The sequence below is a fragment of the Bombus huntii genome, chromosome 15, assembly GCF_024542735.1.
Source record: "Bombus huntii isolate Logan2020A chromosome 15, iyBomHunt1.1, whole genome shotgun sequence".
NCBI classification, from domain to species: Eukaryota; Metazoa; Arthropoda; class Insecta; order Hymenoptera; family Apidae; genus Bombus; species Bombus huntii.
In genome coordinates this window covers 6824454-6847472 of record NC_066252.1, presented here as the reverse complement: position 1 = coordinate 6847472, position 23019 = coordinate 6824454, and the positions used below count along the sequence as shown (strand labels likewise).

At 35.4% G+C, this 23019-nt stretch overlaps 1 protein-coding gene across 8 annotated transcripts in view; it reads left to right on the top strand.

The window, feature by feature from the left end:
- LOC126873647 (uncharacterized) overlaps positions 1 to 23019 on the top strand; it is a 127367-nt gene that overhangs the window by 18954 nt on the left and 85394 nt on the right. For all 8 annotated transcript variants that reach the window (XR_007692481.1, XR_007692478.1, XR_007692480.1 and 5 more), the window contains one exon: positions 10331 to 10946. Coding sequence is in view for 3 of the 8 variants with exons in the window: in XM_050634726.1 (XP_050490683.1) it covers positions 10916 to 10946 (31 nt within the window). In the remaining 5 variants the exon portion in view is untranslated. The remainder of the gene's footprint in view (positions 1 to 10330; positions 10947 to 23019) is intronic.

Genomic DNA, 23019 nt, shown 5'->3' with positions numbered 1-23019 from the left:
GAAACATACAGAGTGTCAAAAAAATACCTGTAATAAAAAGTAATAATAAAAAGCGATAATAAAAAGTGTAATAAAAAAAAAAAGAGCAGCTGTTATAATCTTTGATGGGCGACATAAATTTTAAAGTAACGTCCCATTGCCATAGCTGCGTTAATAAAAATATGAAATTACACGAAATGCAGTCTGATCTTACTTACTTACAATAAATAAATTATTGCTCCGGTGTAACCAGATTTCCCTATGTTTTCTGTAAGAATTCCTGAATAAAGTTGTACCTTCGTTGATATATACCAGCCGCCTTTATCTCTTTCGTATGTCACAATTTTTCTCGTTTAGTTTCCTTTCCATCTACCTTTGTTTCCGAATATCTCACTTTGATCCTCCAACCCTTACTTTTTCTACGGTTGCTTCATTCCCTTCTGTCTTGCCTGGCTCATCCCTTTCTTCTTCTTTCGTTCTCACTCAGACCAACTGGTTTCTTACGCCAGCAGGTCCCTCCTTATCTACTCTGACCCGTGGTATCCTTTTTACCGTGTACAATATCGTGAAACGCAAGGAATAGCAACGAGGTCGTGGTTCAAGGCCACGCCTTTTCAACCACACGTGTCTCGCAATTTTTTCTTTCCTTCTCTCTTTTTTTTCCCCTCTTTTCTCCTCTCTGATACTTGGCGACTTTTATCGAGGTCCTTTCTTCCCTTTCACGTCCACCATTCGTACTCTTTGTTCGGCCGTGAGGTTATTACCACGCGAGCGAGAAAGGAACTTCTGGTTTCTCAGGGTTTCGCCAGCCAAGAAATGGGTTAAACGAAATTTTTCGGGGCCAACGAAGGGTTTCCTAAGGCTGGCAGATTCTTACAACAGAAGAAATTTATATACCGCGATGGATTTTCGTCAGTTAAGAGTATCTTTTTTCATTTTTATCCCGTGTTTAAGGTCACGTGCAGCTTTCATGGTTATTGATGTCCACGGTGAGAATGATCGGTGGAACAGAACGTATCGAACTATTAGGTTGCCCGAAAAGTGTCTTTCTTTCGCAAATGCGTTTTTTACAACAGTGCACCTTCGTACAAACGTGAAACCAAGTGTGTGAAATGTCGCGATGTTCATCTCAAAAGAACAAAATCGATCGTACGTAATTCGACAAAATAATATAAAACAAAAAACGTAGTGCGTAGTCTATTATTTCCTCATAAAACGAAAGAAATTTTTTGGACAACCTAGTAGAATAGATCGTACGAACGAATATCTTGCAGAGCTTAGAAAATCTGCAGCTTCATTGCCGGAGTCCTCTTTTTTGTAGCACGTTGAGCGAATTAATTAGGTCATGCTGTACTGTTGTACCCTTTTAGTATTGTATTTTAGTATTTGTATTTTAGTATTGTATTTAGGCGATTAGGATATGTCTACTAGAATCTAATAAATGTCGCATTTATATTAACAAAAAGATACATTAATAATAAAATTAAATGTCGTTTATATTTGGTTTACTTTTAGCGATAGGGTGTGTACAGTTCGTATGGTTTGTAGTTAAGAATTTTGTTCAAGAGAAATAAAGAAACGAATATTCGTATAAACAAAAATGCAATATCAACGGACTGAATTTTTGATAGAAATTTCACGGGAATTCCTGGAAATTAGTAGCGGAGATTTTAATTCGAGAGATTTTCAAAGGGAGAAGGAATTTGCATATTGCGAAGAATTCTTTTGTCCTGAGAATTTTGCTTTTAGGAAAAACGTAGGATGTAAGTAGTCAAAATTTTTAATCAACACTTTATAAAGGAATTTTCTGTCGGAATTTTTTGGATATCAGCGATGGGCATATTAACTCGAGAGATTTTTAAAGCAGAAGGAATTTTCATATCGAAAAGAATTCTCTTAGCCTGAGAATCGTTGTTTCTAGAAAAAAGTAATAAGAAACAAGTATTCAATCCTCAATAGAAATTTTGCAGAGAAAGTTTAATTTTTTAGAATTTTTAACTCAATTCTTTGTACGCAACGTAATATTTGAATAAATTCTTAAATTGGCTAAACAATAAATATATTTTTAGTAAAAATAGTTCACAATTTTATGTCTGTGTTTCCTTTACAGAACCACTCGAAAAAACATATTTCTATTAATAATCACTTAAAAAAAAAAACTTTTCTTTACAAAGCAAAATATATTTAATTCTAAAAAGTACAAATTGTAAAGATATCAACGTATGGTGAAGATTTCATTGCTGTTTCCTTCTTCTCTTTCGACAAATAACAGATCATGCGGCTTTTTATTATTAGGTTGCCCGAAAAATTTCTTTCGTTTTATAAGGAAATAACAGGCACGATGCTTTTTGTTTTATATCAGTTTATTGAATTATTCACGAACATAATAATAGAAATATAACAAAATAAAACAGAAATAGTCGTTCATCTATTATCACCTTATGAAACGAATGAAACTTTTCGGACAACCTAATATTTATTTTATCCTTCTATGATATCTCGATAGAAACAAAGCGTTCAATTCCGTGAGTTTCACAGTTCCGTGAAACAGTAAGCACGTGAATTTCAAGTTTCGTTGTATTAATGTCACGAGTCAGGCATTTCGAGATTGAAACAGCGTATTGTTACGGATCATTGAAATCCTTTCCTGTAGGGTTTTATTTACGTCGAAAGTAATAACAAAATCTAGTTAAAAGAATCTCGCTCGTAGGTGTCGTGGATACAGCTAAAAACAGAGAGATTTGATTAAAAACATCAGTTTGCGTGAAGATGAAAGGTTTGATTTTATACTTACTTGTTGACATTCTTCTTTTACATTCGTTTTAATAAATACAAATTATCATTGAGATTTATTTTTCAAGTTGGTTTCAGGTCATTAAAGGTTCGTGGAATTCTATGATAATGAGAGGATATTTAATTTTCACATTGAGTGTGTAATGAATAATCATTTCACGTTGCTAGAATATTAAAATGCAACATATTAATTAATTAGCATATTGGAGTTATTTTATGCGTTATACTTCTGAATACCGAGCATTAATTACCCGACATTTGCCATGTTGCACTGAAATCGAACGAAACTCAATTCCATGTTTTATTGTCTCTCGTTCATCAAAATGTAAATTTCTACGAAGAATTTACGGTCTAATTATTACTTGTTATCGCTTTATTCTCATCTTTGATTCTGCTGCAGCATGATTAATTTCTACGTTGCAGATGTTTGTATAAATTCATATCTTTATGGATACAACTAAAAAGATGAAATCTACCCGGAGATTTGTTTCATCCAATAAAAATTATAACGAGTACTGCACTTTTGATATTTTCTATACCTCTGTTCATTAAAAAATTCACAATCCACTGATTATTATTTCCAAATATCTGAACTTCCCCAATCTCAAAATAATTCTCTAAAATTCCCCCAATTTAAAATTCAAATTCTGCCCGCAACCTCACACTGCCATTTACAATGCTGATTTATTTCGAGTTCAAACATCTTAGCACGGTTATAACAAATTAGCTTCAGAGCTGGAAAACGTTAAGTATTCCGCCCATTTCAAATTCAAATTCTCCCCGCAACATCACGCTGCTATTGGGTTGACAACTAAGTGATTGCGGACTTTGTCATTACCACCTAATGACAAAATCCGCAACCACTTAGTTACCAACCCAATATTTACAATGCTCGTTTATTTCAACTTCAAAGACTTTAGCACGGCTATAACAAATCAGATTCATACTTGCGAAATATCAAGTACGTAATAGAAACACCAAGGTATTTCCACGATGGAAGAAAACAACGTACCTACCAGGTACGAACGATTTTTTAAAAACACTCGTGCAACTTAAAATTCACCATCTTCGTACTACTTAGGACTATCTGACAAAAGTGTGTACAAAATTGTATCCGTACTAATAGACGCCGGATAAAACCTAATACACGATGTGCATATCTCACGTGAAAATCTTGCAAAAGTCGCGTACGTGCACCCATCAAGAATAACCCTGGTCGATAACTATCCCTCAGGATTATGTTTCGAGGTAAAATCACTACGTAAGTTCCAACACAGTGTATCAGCAGCGTCTTCCATTCAGCTACCGGCATCTTCTATTATGTATGTAGCTCCTAATATCGCGGAACGCTTTTCGTATTCCGCAAACGTTCCAAGTTCGCCGTAAATTTCGACGAGCTTCGGTTAAGTAGCCAGGGGAAGCTTCCCTAAAGTACACGAAATGCCTAGGTCCGCTCTGTGCGTGAACATACACGCGTCTCAAACGCTTGCTGATGGCTCGAGGATCGCTGATGATACGAGGGATGCCTGTAGACTCGACGCTGGTGATTTAGAGATTTATTTAACGACTTATGCCACGAACGAGTATCGCGAATAGCTGGCTGATACTGATCGTGGAAAAAATTTCAAATGGAAACACATTTGTGAAATTTTGTTTCCTTTTCCAACCTTCCGTACGACCATTCCCACTCGTCCACCTGGTCCTGTTCCATAGAATACGGCAGCCAGAGTGCTCGTAGCTCTGATCCCCGAGCAATGGACGCGGAGTACGTCTATTGAGAAGCTGAGAATTTCGATACACCTACCAGTGGTAGAAAATGAAACTGTCGAGGGTGGATCGAGCGATATGATCGCGATGTTTAAATGGAGTGAAAAACGAGCGTTACATTTGTTTTAATGGTTTTACGTCGATCGGTATAATAAGAGTAGGAGGATTCTGTGACTTGCTGTAAGAGGTACCAATGTCGTACCTTTGCAAAAGCGAGTTAAACCTGATATAGAGTTAGCGACAATTTCAAATTCTATGTAGAAACGACGATAAGCCAAATGTCAATGTTTTTCGTACAATAAACTTTGCCTGCAAAATACCAAAGTCAACATGGAATACGTAAAATAGCGTAAGCTTTGATTCTCCAGTTTTGTGTTAGAAAAGAGATTTGAAACAGCGGGAACTTGTGTGTTGTAAATTATTCGAACATGAATTTTTTAAACATAACTTTAAATATTGATATCTCGACTTTGTAAATATATTGGTATTGGTATTAAGCAGTTGTTAAAATTTATGCAACAGAATTTTCTCCTGGAAAAAATAGAAGCAAGCCACGGTAGCTGATATTAATACAGATATGTACAATATATTATACTCTTCAATATGGAACAACCTTTTCGAGGTTGGACCAAACTTTCTTTGAGGATTTAAAAGGATTAGTTTACCATATGTTGTGTAAAAACTCGCCCAGGAAATTGCAATTGGTCGGTACAAGCATAGTTCATTCTTTACAGCTTTTTTTATCTCAGCCTGTAATGAAAATTTAAACAACATATTTCGAAGATTTATAATAGTTATACACACGTTGAAAATTTCATCGACTAACCGTCGTAACCTCGACAGCAAAACTCCTGGAAACAGACGTTTGTGAAACCTATAACTCGTTTTCTTCCTATCTCTTTAAACGTTTCCGTAGAATAATCAGCCGATGGTCTGATCGAAAATCTTGCTACACGCATCTAAAAATTCCATTATTCCTTCAACTTCAACGTAGGATTGTGTATGGATAAAATAAAAGTTATTGTCGAAGTTCTATATTTTATGCGGGATTGACATTTTTTAAAGTTGGTGTTGCGGAAATCGAGGTTTGGTTAGTTTCACTAAAGGGATTTGCAGGGTAGGACGATTCGTATTATCGGGGACGATTAAAAATAAATATTGGCTCAATTAACGCGACCCAATCCGGGTTAGTTTGAGTCTGCTTCGATAGCGCCAGCTTCGATGAATTTTTCTGTTAATTGGCGATTTTTTAATGAGATCTTGAATATTATATTCCATCGCTATTTTCTTTTCTTTTCTTTAACTCGTGCTACTTATATTTTTATTACACTATTTTATTATGTTACCATGCTTTTATTGTATTGAGGAGGAATTGGGTCAATGTATAAAGGCTCAAAAAATTGGAGATATCGAGCGAAGATAGCCACAAATTTTATGCGATACGGAGATGTATGCCGGTTTGCGGCAGCATTTTTTAGAGTCGGATATAAAATCACATAATTTTCCAGCGCTTTTACCGTCTGCTGAAAATTCAACATATTTATCATTCTGCAAAGGACGTTCCAAAACAAGGGAGAAAAAAGGATGAAATGCTCGTCGTTTGCCAAACCTTCCAAATCTTTATTCTGATTTTTTTTAATAAAAAAAAAATACCCAAATTCTGGGGACATTAAATAAATACGAAGAGTAGAATGTAAGGAATTTCATTGAAATACTACCCCGTATATTTTATGTCTGAATTATTGTTGAATTTAAAGAAAAGTCCCTGGAATTTTCTTTCCATCAGGAAGAATGGAATAAAATGTTAGAAATGTTGTTAGAATATTAGTTTACAAATCTTTCGTTCCAATAATTCCAACACATAAACAAATTTATTGTCAAATTTTTCGCTCTTCTGTGTTTCTCGAATCATTTTTTTTTTTTTTTATCACTATCGAATATCTCATATTTAAGGAAACATAAAATAATTATTACGTTGATATAAAGTTAATAATATAAAGTAATTTTTCGTTTTGTTTCGAAATATCAAAAATCTTTTTGTTTTTTAAAACGAGATACAGATTCGGATATAAAAATTCAAAGAAAGTAACGGGATTCATTTTGGAAACTTGTAAGTTCGTTTAACGACACAAATTTCTCTCAATAATAATAATATTCCTCTTACAAAAATTACGAATTATCGAGACATAAAAATTCAAAGAACGTAGCAGTATCGATCGCCGAAAGTAACAAATTTATTTAATATTTTATTTTCTTCAACGACTTACGGCAAAACGTGTATCATCGTTAAGCGATAGCGGTTCAAAATGTATATTTCTAACCGCTTTCATTGAGAACCGATAGCGGAAGCGAAGTCACGTCCGGAAATAATAAACGATGAGCATCGTTCGAACACCAGCGGAACACTTTTAACGAGCCACGTTAGATGTTCCGCTTATCAGGATTTACTTAACGACTCGAAAAAGCCTTTCCAATTTTACGCGACACGCGCTTCGGATCCTCGTTCGTTCAAATGTACACAGAATACTGAAAATATCACCGTAGATGTTGCTCTTCCCTTCTCCCTTATTTCCTAAAGGGAAATATAGTCTGTAAATGTTACCTTGTGCCTCTGGTTTTTCTGCTTTTGCGGCTTTCAAACAATCAATGAAAATGAAAAATGGGCTTGTTTTATAGGAAAGCCTCGTTTCGTGTATCGAAGAAAATAAATAGAAAATTTACGATAGAAGCGTTTGATCACAGTTGCTTCCTTTTGACGAAACTAAAATTACAGCGATCTTACAGTCGAGTGATGATTTCATGGTTGTTGTAGTCGTGCATATGCTTAGCGCGATATTATGACGAATGTGCCTGGGGTTTGAGAATTTTTCGCATAATTTTTCTATCGCGTCTAATTTCTATTTGAACGCTTATCACAGAAAAGTGTTATGTCCATGTCGTATGTGTTGCCCAGAAGATTTGGAAATTTCATTTTCGCTGTAAAAACACACTGTCGTGATTATATCGATCGAGTTTGAAATCAATCTGAACACGTGTACGGGAATTACAAGATATTTAGTATAAAATTAGTATACAACGTGAGTAGCCAGCCCTAATCCTGTATACTATTAGCCTCGATGAATATTGAGGTTTGTTAATGTAATTTATAATTGACCGTTTAATTATTTTTCTAATTTCTATCAAATATATACAACAAATATATATCCTGTAGTTTGTCATAAAGATTTTCATATTTCTTTCAAGCTTTACGAATAAAATCACGATAGTTGAGTCTCGTTACATCGCCAATGGAATTTTTAGGCTTCTGGCATAAAACGCAGAATATTCATAAGAGTTTCTTACAAGTTTCGTAGGTAAACGAAAATTACTAGAATTTGACGCAGTATCACGAAGTCCCTTTCGATGATGAAGCGTCTACAAGTCCCTTTTATTAATAGCAGCATCGATCCTCGTCAATCAACATTATGCACATCGCGGTGCGCACAATCTAACGCATCAGAAATTGTGTGTGCATGATGCGTGACGTAAACCTGGACAGATTCATCTTATCCCGTCGATATACACGACGAACGAACTAAATTCCCGGAATTCCTTTGGAACAAAGCGCCTGGATTATGGTTCCGTGCCTTTTGGTCGAACCGAGAGTCCATTGGATTCCTGTGGCCCAGTTGCCTGGATACTCATCGATGAGAAATGAATAAAAGGCCGGTGTAACGTAATACCTACGACCTCCATCGAATTTAGATGAATTTTCATCTAAAATTCTTCAAGCTTTTTCAGACACGGTGCTTTCAATTTTCTATGCTTTTTAAATAAAATACGGCAGAGCCGTGTTTATTGGGGCAAAGTTTTAACGAACGCTCGACGTGTGGTCTTTGAGTTAGTTCTGTTTCGTTTGTCAGATGAATTGTACTCGGATCAAACGATAAATCAGGCAAATTATATTCAAACGCGATTCAGATAAATGAAATTTTACTGTGGCGGATTTTTGAAAGTCTTGTTTCATTTATTTACGCATATATATAACATCGTTTGTTTTTTTCACAGGCCTATTTTTATCGATACTTTTAGTAGCGTTTCATCGTAGTAGCTCAATCATTGCACTGGTAGCAGTTTGAAAACATGTTTTGTATATAAAAAAATAAAAAGGAACCGAGATCAATTTCTTCCTTTCTTCCTTCATAAATGAGGTTATAGAAGCTTCTGGTTATAGAAGCTTAATTGACTAAGAACCTCGGGATTCTAGGGATTTCATTGATAGAATGTCTATCGGGTTTTTTTTATAAATTTAAACTATTTACGAACTTGTATACGTTCACGTAATATCGTCATCCTAACTTTTCCTGCAAATATTGTCAAAAGTTCCTCTGGGAATATTACCACATTTAGGAATTTTCAGTTAAGAAGCCATGCAACCATATCTGCTTCAAGAAATCTAAATCCTTTTTATATCTTTTTAAAGCTGTATACATCTAGAATACCGTGGTAAAAGGGTACTTTGAAATTTTGAAAAATGGCGAGGTTCCAACGCTGAATACGAACGCATTCTTTTACTTTAGAGGAAGGTTAACTTAAAACTTCAAACACGTTTTTCCCGAAACTACGTTTTTCGACCTTGCACCCGGTAGATCTTCGAAACTCTCCATTGGATTAACTTGAAATTTTTAAACGTTATTCTCTGAATTTTTTCAAACGTTTAAAGTTGCTTTTCGTCAGCGTGAAATCAAATGCTTTCCTTGACAAGCCGCCATTTCTTTATTTTTCCAAGCTATGAAAATGTTTTATGCCACATCGAGGATAATCTGTTTTCACCACCGTCATTTTCTAATTTTATGTGATACAGAGTTCAAATGTTGTTGGAAATTTCCTATAAAAATGTTGATCCTTTAGCAAATATTTGTAGGCGAGAAGAAATGTTAGATTTACCCTACTTTTTTAAGCCTTTGCACCCTTAAATGGGTAGATTCGCGATTGCACGCAAGAAAGTTTGCAAGATGATCTTTTAAGCACTGCTTTAACGTTATTGTCGCTACACAAAGTCTAGGCGAAGTATTAAAATTCTATGGAACTCGTGTGTTCTTCGGGAACGCGTTTTTCGCGAAACATGCAAAGTTTTGACGCTCCTGTGAATATCAATTTGGACTAGGCGTTTTAGTGGCTTGCTGCTGTCTTAATGTTTAAATAAAACTAATATTCTTCCTTTGAGGAAGTTTTCTGAAGTGTGTCGAGGACATGGTTTATTCGTGTACTTTAACTATAGCTGATGGGAAACTTGTTTTCATCGAAACCATCTAACTCATCTATTTTATATACGTAACACGAATAAAAAGTAAATTGCATTTTCAAATTTGAAATTTTACTTTGTAATTTCATTTCTTAACTTTTACGAACGCAAACGTGTTTTTCTTAAGACTCGGACATTCTATAAATGTATTTCAAAATTTGCTATCTTCTTGCAAAGAGAAACTAAAGTTGATCTTCCGGATAGACTCGTGTACGTATTTATTTACCAAATATTAAGATACTTGCTGATAAAATACTAAACGCGATGATGAAAAGCAAATTGTAAAAAAAAACCGATTCAAACGCAGAAGCCTGAAATAGGTGACCTCGACATTGAACGATCATGCTTACGGTCTCCATTCTACGTCAGAATACTTTTTCCACTTGCTATACGTATTTCTTCTTTCCAATGAAGAACAACCACTAATTTTAATATAAGATAATAATATATATATATATATCATTCTATGTAATAAATATAATATAACATCGTTTCTTTCTTTCACAGGTCCACAATGAACAGTTCCATCAAGTGTCCGTAAACTCTGCTCTGGTTCTTGCACGACAACCGAATCAAAGATCCATCGTGGCTCTATCGACAGAATCAAAGCGAAGATTTTGCATTTCGAAGGAGGTACGATGACCTTGCAAGAAGCGGAAGGCTCGCGATCGATGGTGACCGAGGGAACTCGCGACTCATCGACTGGTCCGTGTGTCAGCAGCTTGTCGAAATCTTTGATAATTCGATCGTCTAATCTCGCAACGACACGTTGACCATGACGTGGGAAAGGCGTGCGATCGTCGGCACGTTGGTTGGTCGCTTAACGAGGACGAAGAAAGCTCGTGGAGGGAAAAAAGGGATTGTCTAGAGGTCCCTGGTAATTGGATACCTGCGATTTACAGGCAACAGAAATAGAAAGAAAAAGGGAGAGAGAGAGAGAGAGAGAGAGAGAAAGAGAGAGGGAGATAAAGTGACATTTCCAGAGAATAATCGCTCGTGTCTCCATCGAGCGATTTGGGAAGGTTCGATTGACGGCTAGTCGGCTGGAACAACGTGGGACCATCCGGAACAGTGAGCACACTGAGCACCGAAATGAAGCTCGGGGATAATATAACGATGGAAGGTGAGTTGGATCGTGTTCTTTTGACCAGGTGATGGTCGCGTGGCAACGGTCGCAAAAAGCAGAGAATGGTTTGACAGAACGTGGAAATGATATTTTGAATATCAAACGGAAATAATATGAAGGAGAATGTGATGTAAAAATTCTACTTTCTTCTTTGTTTTGTCATAAATTAGTCGAGTAGTTGGTTTTTGGGATAAAGTAAGCAATGATAAAAATAGAATGATGATTATTTGTTGGAAAATGTCATTAGAATATGTATAATTGTTTTTTTGGAAAGATTTATTGTCAAAACTAATTTGTTTGAATTTACAATGTAAATTCGTAGTCAGGTTGCCTTCTGATGGCGAGTGGAAACACAAGCGTAGAGAATAACTAACACGTAGTCGTGGAATGCAAAGACATTGATTAATAGAATGTTAAAAAAAAAAAAAGAATATATAGGTGTAGAGATATACGTGAAACTACCAGCGTAATGTAATTTTCCATTTTGGAATTTCGCGTTTTTGAAGAGTTTCAAAAAACTCATAGAACTTCTGCTTTTTTTTTAATTCTACGGTATTTTGGCAACAGTTTGTATCTTCCTTGAATTGCATATTTTTGCACATATTTCTTATTTGGAAAAATGTTTTTCTCTAACGTATTATACTTCAAATTATTCTACTTTATTTGTAATAATTTTTATCTTTAATTTAAAAAAAAAAACCTTGGACGTCGAGTGCAAGAATTGCAACGATAGAATACACGAAGATAAAAGGGGCAATCGTTGCTCTTATTATTTATTTTATTTAAAGTGGCATCAGATTGTTAGCGACAAGGGCAATTATATTACATCTTTTTCTTTTTTAATCAATTTTAAATTGAAAAAAGGACGCGCAGTTGCTTGCTATTCAACTCGTTCTTAATTGTTTCGCTGTTATTGATTTCCGGAATATGGCCACGTTTCCTCGTCGACAGGCTACGATCGTCGCAGTTTGCCTCATCAGACTTCGTTGACATACTCTCGCTCGTTAGCCAAATATTCAGGCAAACTCCGATGAAGCAAACTCCTCTGTTTACGAAACGCTGGCAGAAACATACGAGACGTGACTACTGTTTCGAGATCAGATGATACGATTCCAACTTCAACGTTCCCTTGTTTTCTACCGTTTGTCTTGATTTCCTTCGCTCGAGAATTCTACACAATTTTTCCTGCAAACGGAATTATTCAACTACAGCTATTTCTGATTCTCTGTCTGCCTTCGTTTTTTGACGTTGAAGAAACGTCCAATTTTATTATTTTTCCATTCTTACTATAAAGAAAAACTAGAATGAAAATATTCGAGAATATTCCAGAGAAGTCGCCTAATTCCGTCTTCTAATTCTTTTTTTACGTTTCCTATCTTCTTATTTATTTATCTTGGAGCAAGTTTTGCGATTTTAGTTGGCATAATCAAACAAGTTGTTTTGATATTTTTCCATTTACTCAAAAGTTTATCGTGCAGATATTTTAGAAGAGAGCAAGAGATTTCGAAACCGGAGAACCGGGTTCGTTAAGATCATCTCGGTTTCTCTTTCTATCTTTGGATTAATTAATACCATTTAATCGACATGCCGAGGAGTAATACATGCCGCTGATTGGATTATCAGTAATCAATAACGACGTTTCATTACGTACGAGTTCATGCACATTCATGAACCAACGCAATGCGGATCCAACCGGTCGCAGTTGATTATTTTCTGATAATTTCGCGAAATGGAAACGGAAGTACGTGATTCTCTCTAACCAATTCCTAGAAATACACAATTTCCTACTAACATTTGAATAACCTAATGTCCATTATCCTATATCCTTTCAAATCGAGTTCGATTCGAAACAGAAACGATATTCGCATGCTTTTGCCTACTTATTATGTATCTGTTCTATCATTCCTCTGGTAAAATAATAACGACATTCGCTATCGCATATCAGCGATTCTCATTTCGAATAAAAATTGTGATGAGAATTTAAAATGCAAATAAAATGGAAAGAAATTTACTTTCTTTCTTTGTTCGTTATTCGTCCGTCTTCCAATAATATCGATATTAATCATCGATCATTTACACTTCAAATTGAATTCGATTGAAAATATGAAACAAAAATTCTACATTTTTTATCATTTCTCTCAAACTTCCTTACTAAAATGAAAATAACTTTCTGATTGATTTTAACCAATAGGATCTAAACCTCTGTAAGGCTAGTATTCTAATCATCAAAGGATTTCTCCAAAAATCAGTAAAGAAAGATTTTCTACAATTTCGTCTAATTTTTGGACATCCTGATGTATTTTCCGAATAAAATTCTCGTTAGACGAGAAATAGTCCCTTAATTAGTTTACGATCAATAATTTCTACATTTATGCAAAAACGAATTTCCGGACTATCGGAGAACTTGAGTAAAAAGAAAAATAAAGGGATGGACAATTTTAGTGAATTTTAGGTATCCTGATGAACTGAAAATTGCTGTGCCAAGAGTAATCTCTCGATCAATTTCACCCGATATATTCTAAACCTTCCTATATACAACTTAAACCTCAGCAAATTCGTAGATTTCAATTATAGCAGCTGTGGCCGTTGGTTTCAACCCCTAAACGCAGCGTGCCCTCGGGGTTCGACCAGCAGGAGGGTCGCAGAGGGTCGAAAGAGGGTTGCTTCGTGACTCTTAATCGAGTTTACGTTGATTAATGGAGCTGACTGTCGATCACAGCCAGGCCTTGATATAAGCGCCACGATAAACTCGCCCTAAGCACGTAAACACCGATATCGATGACGATTCGATGCTCGTGTTTCCATGGAATTATCCCACTATCGCGTCGATGCATTTTTCGAACGTAGAAACTTGAAATGTAGAAGAATTTAGGAATATAAGAATTTCAAAATGTACGAGTTTAGGGATTTAGAGAGATCTAGGCATATAGAAATATGGGAATAGAAGAATACAGGAATGTAGAAACTCGGGGATATAGGAATTTGGTTATGCAAGAACGCAGAAATGTAGAAACGTGGAAATGTAGAAATTTGGGGATTTCAGGATACAGGGATCGAGAAACATAGAGATGTGTATAGAAATGTAGGGATGTAGGAATTTAGGAATCTAGGGATTTAGAGATGCACGCATTTAGGAATCCATGGACTTAGAAGTGCAGGGTTTTGGGGATCTAGGGACTTGGAAATGCAGGAATTTAGGAATCTAGGGACATAGAAGTTTAGAAATTTAGACACTTAGAAATATAGGAATTTGGAAATGTACGAATTTCAAGAGAGGGACATGGCAAGTATAAAAATATTGGAATTTAGAAATTTGACGATTTAGGAATTTAAAAACATAGAAACTTACTAGTGTAGGAATTTAGGAATCTAGGGATTTAGAGATGCACGCATTTAGGAATCCATGGACTTAGAAGTGCAGGGTTTTGGGGATCTAGGGACTTGGAAATGCAGGAATTTAGGAATCTAGGGACATAGAAGTTTAGAAATTTAGACACTTAGAAATATAGGAATTTGGAAATGTACGAATTTCAAGAGAGGGATATGGCAACTATAAAAATATTGGAATTTAGAAATTTGACGATTTAGGAATATAGGGATTCAGGAATAATATTAGGTTGTCTGGAAAGTTTCTTTCGTGTTAGAAGGAAACAATAGATGCAAAACATTTTTATATTATATTTTATTACACGTATTAATATACTGCACGTAACGTAAAATGGATCATACGATGTAAATTGTAGGATAAAAAAACTAATGGTCAAAATAATATAAAACGAAAAATGTTGTGCATCTATTGTTTCTTTATGAAACGAGAGAAACTTTTCAGACACTCTAATAGAAACATAGTAATGTAGATATTTAAGAATATAGGAATGCAGTAAAGTAGGGATTTAATACAATAGTAGTATAAACAAAATTAATTTAAGAATACAGCAATGTCTTATATTCCGATTGTTCACAACAGCTAATAGCGAATTTTTAATATCGTCATTTACATTAATGAAACTACATAAATTAATTATTTCGTTTATTTTTTTAAATTAATTCATTCATTGAATCAAAATTAACGTTTAATCTTATCGATATTTAATATACGTAAATTGTAATAAATTTCTCCTTCTCAATATAGTTGACGAAAGTTTTGGTAGTAAGGCGAAATTTGATGAACGATATCAGTTCACAGAAACGACGTTTCATATCGTGGGTATATCAATCGGATAATTTGAAGCAACGAAATCTCGGATGAGATGCAGTTATGCCTCTGTATAATTGCGAAAATATTTCATCCGGTAGGATGGATGATAAACGAGCTCGCGTATTCGTTGCCGTACACGCATCCCTTTAATTCCGCAAGTGTGTCAAGGTGATGTGTGTGCTGTGCACACGTACTCGCGCAAATGCTGGCGTTCGATTTGGAAAAGTCCACGTGCCGAGTCGACGATAAACTTAATAGCGAGCAGATGATTTACGAACGTTTCAAACTGTCCATTTCTTGACACGAATATCTATATCGATATTATTTAAATTTCTTATTTGCTCATTTCGTTCGATATACCATGATCGAGCCAAATTCTCTGTCAAATAAAAATACAATTCTCACTTATCTTATTTACTTAAATATTTGTACAGATACCAAATACATAAAAAAAGAAACATATCAACATTATTTAGGTTATTTCTCTCGTTGTTCGTCATTTATTTTCGCAACAGTATTTAAATTCATTATTTACTCGCTTGGTTCATATATCATAACTGAAACAATTCTTGTTATCTAATCTACTGTTTCCCCAATAGTAAGATAAATGCATAAAACAGATATATCAAGAGGGAGATTTTCTCATTTGTACATTTCGTTAATACACCGTACGTAACCAGAGTGCGTATATTTATGCAAATTAATATTCATATAACGTAAATTACATTATCACCAAAAAAAAAAAAAAAAGAAAAAATACAGAAAAAAGGGAATCTAGGTAAGAAATCTGTTTTGTCCATTAAATACCATAACGAGTATATTCTATTTCGGCTATTTTATATATTTTTGCGTCTCAGGTGGATTTCCGCACCTTTAAGTTTCCCTTAAGTGCCCAAAAATCCACAGATTAACCGTAATCGATTTAAATCCATTCGCTATCTTTCTATTCCCCGCAACAGGCAAGATAAATAAGTGACATAAGTATATCAAGAGAAAACTGATGAGATTTGTTGTTTGCCCATTTCAGTGAACGAACGAAACGACAGACGTCTCGAGCAGAAGCCGTGCACGTGAAGTAGAGCGATCGCAATCTTGACAATTATTTTTCCATCGTCATCGCGATCGATATCTCTGCACGTGTGTAGTATATAGATGTGTGTGACTGGAACGATTCCAGCTAAGAGCAGCCAGAGAGTTAGCCGGCACTAGTTATGGACGGAAAAGAGGATATGACCGAGATAATACGAACACAGATCCGGCTCCAAGCGATTCGTGGACCCTTGGCGATTTAACAATTGACTTGTGCCTACGAGTCGTCTAGCGGAGTAATTGGAAATGACCCGCGACTCGTTCTCTGCTCTTCATACCGCTTTCCCCCATTCAATTCTTCCTTCGACGGACGATCGCCGATCGTATTGCTCGCTTGCTCGATCGAGAGAAGACCAGCAATTTCCACCTTTCAAATTCCTTGCGGCGTTTAACGTTAAATTCCTTCCTCTCAAATTTTCGCCAACGATTAACGTTCTAAGGTTTATTGGGAATCCTTTACTCGTCGATAAACAGCCAGTGCTGTGGTTAGGTCTTTGAGAAGTCGAATGAAACGTTCTGATCTGAATTTTGCAATTTTCTATTTAATTGTTTATACCTTCAATTTCAATAGTCGTCGATCGAAAAACGTGGAGGAAGATTGAACGTTGGCATTAATTTGAGAAATCGTTTGCCAATTGTGGCTAAAATCGATATTAGCAACTTCCTAGGATTTCATTGGAAAATGTAAGAAGGTTTCTGATCTGAATTTTGCAATTTTCTATTTAATTGTTTATACCTTCAATTTCAATAGTCGTCGATCGAAAAACGTGGAGGAAGATTGAACGTTGGCATTAATTTGAGAAATCGTTTGCTAGTTGTGGCTAAAATCGATATTAGCAACTTCCTAGGATTTCATTGGAAAATGTAAGAAGGTTTCTGATCTGAATTTTGCAATTTTCTATTTAATTGTTTATACCTTCAATTTCAATAGTCGTCGATCGAAAAACGTGGAGGAAGATTGAACGTTGGCATTAATTTGAGAAATCGTTTGCTAGTTGTGGCTAAAATCGATATTAGCAACTTCCTAGGATTTCATTGGAAAATGTAAGAAAATTCGTTAACACAACGTTAATATTCTCGTTATTATCTCGCGGGTCTATCAAGAAACAAGCACAGCAGCTTTATAGAAACGATAATTATAGACAAATATAACATTCAGAATCGATCTTGAAATAAACCACTGAAATCAACGTTAGAAACATTTGAATTATTGTTTGATCGCAATAAGAAGATATAAAAAGAAAGATTGCAATTTCTGTGACGAAATTGCGCAATATTATACCTGGAAAACGAGTATGTCCTTCTAGCTTCTAGATATCCCTCTTGTCGACGAGAAAATCCAACAGAATTCTTGATAACGGAAAATACGATGACTCCATGCTCGGTCGAATCTTCCAGCGGAGGGATTAATTATCGTTTAATTATCGTCTAGCGGGTGCATCAGCGCGGTAACGAAATTTCTCACGGGAAACGGGGGCAACAGGTTAGCCTTAGGGGCACGAAGGACGCCGACCAGAGACGATGGCAATTTTTTTAATACGGTTAGTTAATGAATCTTACCGGAAGGTAAATTTGCTTGAGTCGGATGGCGTCGTCTGAGAAGTCGATGGCTATCAATCGAGTTAGCAGCCAATCGAGTCATATTAACGAGCAAAGTGTGAATTCAAATTTACACCTGTCTTGCCCCTTCATTTTGTTGTCGTACAAACTTGCTAGAAAAATTGACTTTTGAATTAAAGTATTAATGTTTAAACGATTAATAGGACGTGGCTTCTCCTTGCATCCAATTTTTCCTTTAATTATCTCGTTTATTCTAATTTCTTGCTATAATTGTATTAACTTTTTAATTTCGTTTAATCCGTGTCACTTCAGATATTTGTAATTAGAGCTTGAAGAGATATAACCTTTCTGCCTCTCGTCTTTTAAATTTTAATTGCCTGTGCAGCGAGTAGCGTTAGAAGTTTTAATGACTTTATAAAATCAAGTTGTAGAACGGAAGCTGTACGTATAGAAAAGCGTAGAAAACAGTATTATGATGGCATAAATTGATATTGTCAAAATATTCCGAAGCTGTCCTGGGAGAAAGTAATTAAGTTCGAAGTCGATTCTTATCTATCATCGTGTGCTTCATCTAATTTCCTTCGCTTCCTTTAGATCCATCGCCTCGTTCCAATCGGACGAAAAGTTGTCCGGCTTTGATCACCGACCTTTCAATTAATTATCGTTCGCCGAGTGCAATAACGGGGTAACGAAGTTTATCGGTGCACAGAGGGCGACGAAACCGCGGATAAAAGGAGGAAATGAGCGATTCTTAGGTGCCGAATCTCCATGTCTATGCGACTAGGGAAATTGAGAAATCGAAACTACGTTAGTATGAAAATTGAAGACTTTCAATAGAACTAAAACACAAATATTAGATTGGCAACTAAGTGACCGCGGATTTTGTCAATACCAGCTATTGACAAAATCCGCAATCAGTTAGTTGCCAACCCAATAATTGTCTGTTCGATTTGTAATGCACTTTAATGATGTATCACCTTGGAACGACTGTAATCTTAAAATACTCTTGTTTTCTATCTTGTAAATTAATCCAGGACTACTAGTTCTCAAATTAATCACGTAATCTGTTATTTACTTAACTTGAAGCGTTTATTTTCGTTCATTTATATCATTTTCTTGCATTAAATAAATTCGTGGAAGTAAATAATCACCGTTGAAAGGCTCGATATTAATAGGAAAAAGTTGGAGTCTATCGAGTTTTCTCATTAGCTAAGTCACCTGACATCGTGTTCCTTCCATTCGAATAATTCACCACCTTTTTCTTCATTTGCTAAAAAAAATGTTCGATATTTCGCGTAAAACGTAAAGACGCAAAAGGAAGAAATAAGGAAAACAGAGAGGAAATAGGAACGACAGATGGCAAAGTTGGCGTAAAAACAACCACGGTTCCAAATCCCCTGCTCATTAAAAATTGACAACGGATCAGTAATCGAAGCGTGGCAAGATGCTTTGTCACGTTATTAAGCCAATTTATCGGAAGTAATCAAATCACGGATGAAATCAAGCCGATGATTGAAAACAGATACTAATCGTGGCCAACGAACCCCAATCTCATCGGCATTCATTTTCCACTCGGAGCTTTCAAACTTATTGATCAATAACCATCCGCACTTGCAAGATGTTCGTATTGTGTGTTATACGAGGAAAATATTCTTTCAGATTTTATTACAAGATGAATTATTTTAAATAAAACATTATTGGATTTGTAGCGGCACATGAGTTAGAGGACAATTCGAATCATGTTGTTGTTTTGCCTCGGAGTATCAAGATTTCCGACTTCCCCCGGACCAGTATAAATAAACGGACGCGATCGCGAGCAATAGAGTACACACTGAGTATCTGACAGTATCATCGAGTATCTCCGAGTATCACGAGCGATCTACCGAGTTACGTGACGAACATTTATCGAGTTTCCATCCGCGATTTTATTCTGCGATTTGTACTTTGTATTAACGACTCAGCGATTAATGGCTGTACATTAATTTATTATTTTAAATATATTCGACGATTTCGACAACGAGCAATCTCGTTCTTTAAACCTCACGTACCAGCCATCCTCTACGCACGAACCTCCATAGATTATTATCATAAATAAAATAATTTTTTTTACAAAGCCTGAAGAAATACGACTCTGTTTTGTCAATGTGCGACTATTCGGAGAAGCTGTTCAGTTGAAGGTTTTTCTGAAATTGTGCGTAAGGTTATGATGTGTTGGTTGAGCGTGATGTTGAAAGCTGGTGATGAGGTATGTGGCCGATGTTGTATGGCTAATGTTGACGCGATTTCACGCTCAATTTGTCAAGAGAATAGAATTTTTTCGATTAATTCCCGAGGCATCCTCGGGATATATATATAAAAAAGCAGCCTCTTAGCTACCTGAATTACGATGCAGCGGTCAATTAGGGAAAAGGTCTTTAAGGGCACGAAACTTAGCGATAGCGGAGAAGTGTGACCGGTGGCCAGTTCATAAGGAGACCGGGATCTCAATTGCGAGACGTAATACAAGTCTCAATGTTCTCTTTCTTTCTTTCTTTCTTTTTTTTTTTTTTTTTGCTCTTCCTAAAAGTAAAAAGTAAAATTCACAGGCAAGAAATATGAATTCTGTTGAAATGGAATGTAATGAAATTGGTAGATTGGAAAGAGTGACGAGAAAGGGAAACATCAAAATCGTGTCACTATATTTCGTATTTTTGGAAATCTGGTCAAAACTATCCAAGTACTCGCGTTTCTAAAGTTTATCCCCAACCTTTCTCTACACTCTGCATATGTACACTGTTATTTTTTCAACGAAGAACGCAACGCTATTGTTTTTATTAATATACACGGTCGTTGTGTACACGTGTGCACGTTATATACAGGTATTTATTTTTTCGAGTGAACATTCGGTCAACGAAATTTTTTAACACGTTTCTAAAACGTGTCTATTGACATTTCCTTGGTACATATTAAAAAATCACTCAATTGTTATCGATAACATTTTTCCCTTACGTAACCCTCGTTAAACTCGAGTTATCGAGTATTTACCATTTTTTGGCTGTTTTTCAAGCCTACAGAATTCCATCGAAATGGAAGCCGGCTCGTTCACGATTTTTCTTTACCAGTTCGATCTTACGTACGATAACGAGCAGATTCGCGACGATTGGATTCGTTCCAAGATCGGTTTCCAAGAATCGCCATAACCTGATTCGCCTTCTATGCCCTGTAAGAAACTTTTGAGTTTACGATACCTCTGCTTTCCATCGACGGAGCGGAAAGCCAAACTTTTCAACTTCCAGCAATAAATCGTGTTTTACCTCGACGACATTCGAAATAACTGGAAATGCTCTACGAATCGAAAAGATGATACGCAGACGAGAATTAGATTAAATCTCACGATTTCTGCTTAAAACAAGCAACGATTAAGCTTAAACAAAAATGTGATTTGCATCGGCTAATTTTCTTCAATTGTTCAATTTTTATCTTCTTCTTTTTTGTAGGCAATATTTAATATTCTAGATTAAATGCAAGAGTTTATTTTGAATTTAGGTTAATCTTATAATCACTGTAAATTTTATTTCGTGTTATCTTCTCTTTGAATTACGCGCAACTTTTTCCCTTTTCATTGAATATTTCCACGGCGAAGAACATTTTGTGCGTGACATAGTTTACGCTTGCACAGCATAATTAAAGGGATATGAGACTTTTTCAACTGACAAAAGAAGAAATTTTGTCGCAGTGACGAGTACATTTTGCGTTAATTCTCTCATCCCTGACAGGACGTATGTGTCGCGTACAGTTTCCAGGAAATGTTTTTACTTATACTTTTTCTTAGTTTCACCGTAATTAACTTTAGTCTCATTTTTTCTTTAATTTTAATAACCACCCATTCTGTTTAATGAACTTTGCGCTGTTTACATTTTTAACTTTTAAATTTTACATCATTTTATATCAATTCCATATTTAAAATGAAGAAACATAATATAGTCGCAAGAAGACTATTTTTTAATTAATAGAAACATTAAAAAAATTCTAATTTACATACGTTTCGTATATTTGTCCATATTATATGCGCTTTGCTTTAATTTTTATATACTTTCCTATTTGTAACATTTCCACAAAAATGTATGCAAATTAATTCGTTAATACCTTGCTAAAGAAAAATATTGCACCGTGTAGCATCGCCAAGTTGATTTGCAGTGGAAATAAATTGGCCGGATGTGATGTTTAACTCTTCGTGGAAGGGTTAAAGCATCAAAAATGAAGGGTTGCAGTTTAATCAGAGTTCAGAGTTTGGAGCGCGGACAGTGGACATCGTGCATCGCAAATGTGTTCAAAGTGAACAGCCAACTTTATAATTAGTAAATGTCTTTCGAGATGAGCGATCGATGAAAGGAATAAAAGTTGAATAAGCGAGCATGGGGATGAGGGAATGAGAGGGCTGATGTGTAACAACGAAGCACAATTAACACGGATATTTCAGTTTTTCGAATCGAACGCTTTCAACGTCGATGTCCGCCTCGATTTTCATCCTATTTTCGATAGCACCGATAACAAACAAGCAATTATCCTACGTTGAAAGAGCCGATCAGGAAATAGCTGAACCGTAGCGTTATTTTAAAAAATTCATCACCGCAAACAAGTAGCTTTCTTTTATCTTTCAATTCCCACAGGAAGGTTTATTAAATGCTAACTTTTATTTATTTATTATATAAAGTAAGGATTAACACCGGTGCTAATTTTATATAGCTATATACCAGAGTACATTTAATTCGATCTCATAGCAACAAATTCATCTTTTTTAACACTAGAACTACCAAACCAGTCAAATTGACTGGTTTTACAATTTTATTTTAAAATTCCTACTTCATGTTATATTTTTTTTTCCACAAGGGTGTAATGATTTTCGCAACGATAACTAAAACAACAATATAATGAATTTTACTTTGCTTTTTATGTATTCAAACTGAAAATAATTTTGTATCAAGGCTACTTATACCAATACCAGTCAAAATGACTGGTACTTGACCAAATATAAAAGGGTCCTGCAATCTGTTTATCGAACCCCAATTGACCAGTTTCCTCGTTTTGTACAACTTCGCACACGTTTTTCAAATTTTTACTGCGTATCGTTCGATATGACGATATCAGTTATCAGGAAAATTCCACTAGAAATACCACAGCAGTCAAAATGACTGGTTCTACAATTTTACATAACATGGAATTTCTTCTGTGAGAAAGTAATAA